The sequence below is a fragment of the Neoarius graeffei genome, chromosome 7, assembly GCF_027579695.1.
Source record: "Neoarius graeffei isolate fNeoGra1 chromosome 7, fNeoGra1.pri, whole genome shotgun sequence".
NCBI classification, from domain to species: domain Eukaryota; kingdom Metazoa; phylum Chordata; class Actinopteri; order Siluriformes; family Ariidae; genus Neoarius; species Neoarius graeffei.
Window position 1 is genome coordinate 52,041,502 of NC_083575.1, and position 8,423 is coordinate 52,049,924.

At 38.1% G+C, this 8,423-nt stretch overlaps 1 protein-coding gene across 1 annotated transcript; it reads right to left on the reverse strand.

Moving 5' to 3' along the window:
* Nucleotides 1-4,249: 4,249 nt before the first annotated feature.
* gdf10a (growth differentiation factor 10a) lies at nt 4,250-7,867 on the reverse strand. Its single transcript, XM_060924731.1, has 3 exons — nt 7,288-7,867; nt 5,799-6,700; nt 4,250-5,390 (listed from the first exon to the last, which is right to left on the reverse strand). Exons 1-3 carry the CDS (start codon nt 7,514-7,516, stop codon nt 5,199-5,201), a joined length of 1,323 nt encoding a protein of 440 aa, XP_060780714.1. The 5' UTR covers nt 7,517-7,867; the 3' UTR covers nt 4,250-5,198.
* Nucleotides 7,868-8,423: the final 556 nt, after the last annotated feature.

The following is an 8,423-nucleotide window of genomic DNA, read 5'->3' on the forward strand; positions in this document are numbered from 1 at the left end:
CCATAATAAAAAGAAATCTGATCAAAACATGAGCCCGTAACATTTCATATACCTAGCCTACTATTTAGCTCCCTTATTAACATGAAGTGATAATTGCTTAATTATTTCATCAGGACACTATTTAAACATCAGCAGTCTAATCTAACCAGTGCTCTAAATCAATCTGAGATGGGTTTCCTAAAACGCTAAGAGCGTCTTAACTAGGAGAGAGAGAGTGTTCATTGTGATGCTGGCTCTACCATTCAACGATGATCTTTGTGCTACGATGCTTTGGGGAAACCCACCCCTGATCAGTTTGCATATACTCTCAGTTAATACTGAACTTTCTGTGGGTGCCATGAATCTCCACAAGATGGCCACAGAACTCCACAACAGAATTTCCAGCCTGCATTAGTTCTCTATCTGTCCTCTATCCACTCTATAAGGGATCATCCATCCATTATCTCTAGCCGCTTATCCTGTTCTACAGGGTCGCAGGCAAGCTGGAGCCTATCCCAGCTAACTATGGGCGAAAGTCGGCAGGTTATCGCAGGGCTGACACAGAGACAAACAACCATTCACACTCACATTCACACCTACGGTCAATTTAGAGCCACCAATTAACCTAACCTGCATGTCTTTGGACTGTGGGGGAAACCGGAGGAAACCCACACAGACACTGGGAGAACATGTAAACTCCATACAGAAAGGCCCTTGCCGGCCGCTGGGCTCGAACCCAGGACTTTCTTGCTGTGAGGTGACAGGGATCATGAAAGGGGGAATCGAACACTTATCTCATCTCATTATCTGTAGCCGCTTTATCCTGTTCTACAGGGTCGCAGGCGAGCTGGAGCCTATCCCAGCTGACTACGGGCGAAAGGCGGGGTACACCCTGGACAAGTCGCCAGGTCATCACAGGGCTGACACATAGACACAGACAACCATTCACACTCACATTCACACCTACGCTCAATTTAGAGCCACCAATTAACCTAACCTGCATGTCTTTGGACTGTGGGGGAAACCGGAGGAAATCCACACAGACACAGGGAGAACATGCAAACTCCATACAGAAAGGCCCTCGCCGGCCACGGGGCTCGAACCCAGGACTTTCTTGCTGTGAGGTGACAGGGATCATGAAAGGGGGACTCGAACACTAATGTCACGATATGGCTGAACTAATACTGAATTACAGCTGATAGTGCCTTATAAATCTCAGGTTTGAAAATATAGAGCTATGTCTAGACATGTCATTAACTTTGCTAGCAACCTGACTAATCTATGAGTAGGGTGTTTGTTTTTCTTTTAGTTGTTGCACTACAGTCAAAGTAATAATTTCTTCCTATAATGTAGGGTTTAGGACATGTTCAGTGACCCTTTCATCATTATAAATTCACTTTCACCATGACAAAGGACAAAAAGCTGTATTTATTTTGATGCTAAATTTTATTTGGAAAATGGTATATATCTAGCCTTTATATATTTGGCGAAACCTTATATCAGTAAAAGTCCTACTTTAAAGACTGCAGCATGTGTGCGAGTATGGCTTTTATCCTTAATTGTCATTGTAGATGCTCAGTGCATAATGGCTCAAGGATTATATGATATTTTAAATGAATTGTTGAAAATGTCTGTCCAAGTAATGAAGCTAGATTACTGTGTATGGATAGATGTTAAATTAGCATAATAATAATAATAATAATAATAATAATAATGGACTTAGCTATAATTCATTCAGTCAACAAGAAATGAACCTTTGTGTTATGTTTCATCTGAATTGAAGGTTTAAACAATAAACTAGTCCATTTTTTTTATCATGGCTCCTCATACTATGATCTGAGATCTGGAATACCATTTAAAGACTTTCAAGATGCTTCAAGCTCAACTTGAAATGGCATTAACATTAATCACTGTAATACAACTTGACTCTGATTGGAAAATGTGTTTATGTTATGGAGAACTCTGCAAAATGTCTTCAAGGGCAAGAAGAACAAAATTCTTGATGTCCATAAATTGTGCTCATCCATTTTTCATGAGGTTTATTCAACATGTCCTTACAGGTGATACACTCTGAAGTGAACAGATGGGCTTTAGGAAGCAAAATTTGTTATTATAGCATTTAAACATGCTCTAAATAAAGGCTAATATTACTCTACTGGTTCTGGTTTTACAAATACATCTTGCGTCAGTGGCTAATGTTTCTCAAAAAGGAAGTGAATATTGATTTTCTTTTTCTTCTTTTATGGTTGTTACATATTAGAGGAAGCAGTATGCTGTGTCAAAAAGACACGTTAATGTAAACTGATGAAATGCACAAGAAAATACACAGGAAATGACTTATCTTTTGACTTAGTCTAAGACTTAATGCTTATAAATGTATAACTCACAAATACATAACTTACAAATTCATGTTTTCTAATGTCAAGTAGGGTGTAGCTTACTTATGCTCAATGGCAAACACTGTGTGAGTTTGTATGTAAATATATGACAACACTATTCAAATATTTTATTTTAATAAAAGTCAATTTATCAGTTAATGTATGACTTTAGTAAAAATTATATTATGTAAAAGTTATTGACCACAAACACACATACACTCGTAGTCCTGTGGAGGGTGCTCTGTACTACATTTTGAAGTAGAGTCACAGCCTGTGCAAGTGGCATACACTCATCTCTCAGAGAGAGAGAGAGAGAGAGAGAGAGAGAGAGAGAGAGTTCATGGGAAAGTCAATCTTATGTCCTCTGCAAAGTTCTCAGTGCTGCCTGTCATCAATTTGTGAGACAAACTCCAGCATAATACTGTTATAATTAGTGATCTGGCTGCAGTAGATGATAATCAGATGAAGAACAAGATGTTTCAGTTGTATACAAAATGCCATCTGTACAGTCATAATACTTGCCTCTTAGGAATAGTCTTCTGTAACTTGACCTTGTTTGAAATTCGACACACTGAAAAAATGGCCTGTTAAATTAACACAAAAAAATCTTGTACATCGGTTGCACTTATTAAAATCATATCCACTAAGCCCAATTAAGTCATGTTCTGTTTGACGAACATGACTTAATTGGTCTTAGTGAATATGATTTTAATAAGTGCAACCGATGTACAAGATTTTTTTGTGTTAATTTAACAGGCCATTTTTTTCAGTGCATATTGGAATATACCAATTGCCAAGTATTTACATCCTGATGAAACATCTAATGTTATTAAAGTAGTTCCCAGAAGGACCTGGGACTGGGGATTCCCTCTTGGGGATCATGTTGAAACTTGCTACTGATTTTAAGTGTTTTAGTGGATAGTGGTTGCTGGCAGTAGGACTATGATTTAAAAAAAATAAAATAAAATAAAAAAGTCTCACTCATAGCACAACACAATATATACAATTAAGCATATGGTTGATTTCATAAAATAAAAAGCTGTATTTACATTCCAATTTCTAAGTCATTGCCAACTACATGATGAACTTATTATTATTATTATTATTATTATTATTATTATTATATAAAATAATTTGAAATGAATTCATTCACAATCTTCTGACAGTTATTATTGGTATTGCACATATTATACAAATTGTTTCCAAATTATTTGCCTGCATTTAGAATGTAACGCATATCATTAATTCGCAACCAAATAACAGTCATACATCTGGGAAATGCATTCATGAGAATCAGCCGCATTATATAAATATTAATAACACATATTGTAGATTTTGGAAATACAAATCAACTGAAACTACTGATGGGGGGGAAATATCATCCCACTTTGTAATTCATAGCACTGACTAACTGGTTAATGTTCAAATAAATCATTAGCTTTTCTGCTGTGCTGTGGATGACAATGTCTTGAGTGTGTTTGAAAGGAGTGACATCATTTGTTGTGAGAAAAACCTTAACATCCTGCTCTCAAAGGCCCAGTGCTCTAGAAGTGGGTTTGAAATGTCGACCAGGCGAAGCGAGGACTCATCTATCCTTTTCTTTGATGTAGAAGTGGAGAAGGGTGCTTTCAGACAGCAGTCAATGTTAACCCTCTTCACATGTTATTCAAAGATCTTTACAACAAAGCTCTCTCAACAGAACTTGCTTTGAACAGTAAACATCGATATGCTGTTACAAAATCAAGAGTCTTACAAATACACTTTGGATTTTTTAAAAATTATATATATATATATATATATATATATATATATATATATATATATATATATATATATATATATAACTACACATATAACTAATTTCAGTTCATAATTTAAAAAAAACGTACAAAAATACACTTTCTAACATATACTGAAACATTGACCTTACATATTTTGTATGCAAACACATTCACTCCAAATATTTCACACTTAGATCAGTTATTAAATACTGTTATGTAGACATGGATAAGGAGATAATACATTCCCATTCATAATCATAATCCCCTATAGCATCTCTGAACTCTTGGATTACGTCTCTAAAGGTAATACAAGCTGTCTGAGGATGATTTAACACATTGGTGACCTTGGTGAGTAGTCTACCTCTGACATACAACCACTTGGAAATATTCCAAGGAAAACTTTTAAATATGAGTGGCTTATTGTTAGCTCAATGCTTAACAGTCTTGAAACCGAAGCCTGGTTTCAAAGCCTCATTATTAGTTTTAAAACTGAATCTCCGGCTGTGGAGTGTCTGCTGATGTTATGTGATACATATTGACATGAAAACTCAGTTCAGAAGGCAGTATATGTTTATATTCTATTTAAAGTAACTTAAATGGCAAGCATTTCGACTACCTGGTGTTTGGTCTTGTTGCCCGATAGAAGCACGACACTGTTTCCTATGTTTCCTATGGACGTTTTTATTCCAAGCATAATTTAAATAAACTCTGTTCCACCTGGATATCTCTACATAGTATTCTGACAAAATCTTTGCTCTTTGTGATCATTTGCCATGAAAATTAATGACTCGATTTCATACAAAAAGCAGCAATGCAATAACTAGTGAACCAGAATGTTTTCTCAGAGACACAGTTGATAGAAATCCTCATGATAAGAAAAACTGTAAGTTGGAAAGAATACACAGAGGGTGTAAAGCCCTTGGCAACGTAATTTTGCAGTGTGCACTGTACAGTATGTGGCAACTCCAGACAATATGCCTCTTCACATTTCATTTTGGTGTTGTCACCACAACACATGACCATGTCTCCACATTTGTGGTTATTCCATTGACCACTGAGTCTATCGACAGGAACATGTCTCCACTGACATGTCGGGGTAGTTCTTTAATACAATGTTTTTGCCTTCGTCCAGAAAGAGGACGCTGAGAGGGTTCATTTTCTCAGGTACACAGCAGGGCTCTGGGATACCTGGAATGATACCAACCTTCTTCACTATACTTTGAATGGTTGCATGGTTGGAAGGGCGAACGACCTGAAATAGAGGAGGAAAAAAAACCCAGACTGAATAATGTACAAAATATACAAATATAACTTCAAACACATTCTACTGTCTATATGTTTGTTCAGTGTGTGAGAGGACAGTATCTCAACATTTCACATCACCCTTAAAAATCCCACAAGTGACTGTTTCAAGTAGTGGGGGGAAAAAAAAGGAAATCAAGAAAATAAGTTCTTCTAAAACCCCCATTAAAGTTAAAATGATGTGAACACAATTACACCTAATGCTTGTGTGCTTCAATAATGTTGGAACTGAATGCCTTCTAAAGGGATTCTTTGTTTAAAGTCTGGCTGCAAAAGTCATTCAAAGGCATTTTTAAACATTTCAATATGTCTAAACTATTCACTCTTATCTCTGTTACCCACTATAGGATGGTCAGACCTTAGGTATGGGAAATTCGCACGTTCCTGCGCAGTAGTAGGCATCAAAGGATTTAGGGGACAAGATCCATTCACTCCAGCCAATATCTGCAAAATCCACCTTCAGGTACCTCCTGGAACATACTCGAGGCTCTCTCCACTGTCTCCTCCGTGCTTTCTTCATGGTTTTCTCATCAAAGCTGAGAACCTGTAACTTATTCAGTCCATCAACATGCCCTTGGTCTTTCTTTTTCTGTTCCTTTTTAGAAGGCTTTAGCTTCAGTGCTAGATAAGTGCTTTCCCACTTATCGTGCTCCTTGAAGCTGTTATACTCCACCTCAGGAAGTTCATTGTTCTGGATGGGGTCAGGAAAATACAAGTCCCTTTTAACCCGCATATCAGGTGAAGTGTTTGAAGACTGAGTGGGTTTCTCATCTACATGGAATGGATCGTATCTCTGTAAGCTCATGGCCACACTGTTGGGCTCTGATATGGCTTGGTCATTGGCATACACCAGCATATATGGCAGACTAAAGGCTGACAAGCGGTCCTGATACCGCTGGTATTTTTTACCATAGTCAAACTCCAGCGTTATCGCGGCCTGTTTCCTGAGTCTTGCTTCATTTATAATTTGAGACACATCCTTGATTTGCCATATCCCTCTACTGTGTGGGTAAAAAGTGATGTTTCCAAGCAATGAGCCCAAAGGTGAATTGGAGGAAGAACTTCGGAATATAAGATGAAACGAGGGCAAGTAGTAAAGGTTCTGGATGCGACAGGAAGGACTGCGGAAGCGCTTGCAGAACCAGGACCTCTGGCGTGGCCGTTTGTCAAAAAAGAAATGAAGTGTAGCGGTGAGAACAGCCTCAGAATCTTGAAGCAGTGTTAGATTTAGGTGATACAAAACTCGCTGCTCCAAGCTTTCTGCAGGGAAACAAAGAACAACTGCTAGTTATATTATGCATTGTAAAAAACTGACTTCAACAGCAGGCTTTTTGTTCGAAGGAAGGATAAAATGAGGTGATACATTACTCCTGGAGCAGCTGGAACCATGTGGATATGATTATTTAAGCTTCCTTATAAGCCTGTCTAGAATCTTGTAATGTGATATCAATAAAACTTTGCGATAAAATGCTTTTGCAGACTGAAACATTGCTTGAAATCGGTTGCCTTTAGGACAAATGTAAAGCTCCTGTATGGCTTCTTTAAACTTCTTGGTTTGTTAAGCGCATGGTTGTAGTTTATTGGTGATCAGATCAGTGGACATCTCTATAGTGTCATCTCTGAGCCTAGACATAATGTCAGGAGAATCTGGAAAACGAGTTTGGACAGTTGCTTAGACAATATGAGGCATTCATATAAAATAATAGAATATTATAAAAGACATAAGGTCTTATTTTTACATGGCCACAGAGAATAACTAAGAGGATTGAATAGTCTTGACAAGAGTAAAATTAGACTTAATTAAGTGAAATTCACACTCTGGAAGATGTAATGTTCCCCCAACTTACCAGGTTTGGCTTTAAAACTTCTCACAGTGTTGGTATTTGCTGGCCAGTGCGGTTCTCTGTTGTATTTCTCGTAGAGTTTGAACATATGCTGCAAAACTCTGTCCGTTTCCGTGCTGTCACTGACTTCATCAGGTAGGACATCCAACACAAAGTCAGACACTTCGTGTGCAAGGACGCATATGATCGAAAAGAGCAGCAGGTGCGCCAAAGCGGTGCATTTAAAAGCCATGATTTCAAATAAAAAAAAGCGCAAGACGGACAAAGAACCAGCGCGCAAAAACAAACTATAACGTTTTTACAAAGTTTTTAAATTGTGCATCCGGTGAGCAACTTAACAAATTGTCCATTTAAACAGGTTTAGGAGATTTTTTCCCCCCTTTAATGATGAATAACCGTGTCAGGAGAGGATCCGCTGGGTCTCGGTGAACCTGTTGAATGTGCGCTTGTTTCTTCTGAGCGCCACTAAAACGGGGCTTCGAACATGTGCTGCACTGGAGGCTGACGCACGCGCTCACGAGCCAACAGAAAGCACACACACCCCTGTTCTACTCCAGACTACTATGTGTATGGATAGCAATACTATGGCACACACAAGACCTGATATCCAGCTATATATGTATATAAAAGTTGTCATATTATAGGCTCTTATCCAGAGCGATGTACAATATACATGCAGTGGCGGCTCCAGGGATTTTTCCTTAGGGTGGCAAAGGAGGGGCATAGGTTCCAGGAGGGGGGCATAGATTGTCGATGCAACAGTTTATGCAAATCGTAGAAATCATTTTTACTTACACTACCGTTCAAAAGTTTGGGGTCACCCAGACAATTTTGTGTTTTCCATGAAAAGTCACACTTTTATTTCCCACCATAAGTTGTAAAATGAATAGAAAATATAGTCAAGACATTTTTCTGGCCATTTTGAGCATTTAATCGACCCCACAAATGTGATGCTCCAGAAACTCAATCTGCTCAAAGGAAGGTCAGTTTTATAGCTTCTCTAAAGAGCTCAACTGTTTTCAGCTGTGCTAACATGATTGTACAAGGGTTTTCTAATCATCCATTAGCCTTCTGAGGCAATGAGCAAACACATTGTACCATTAGAACACTGGAGTGAGAGTTGCTGGAAATGGGCCTCT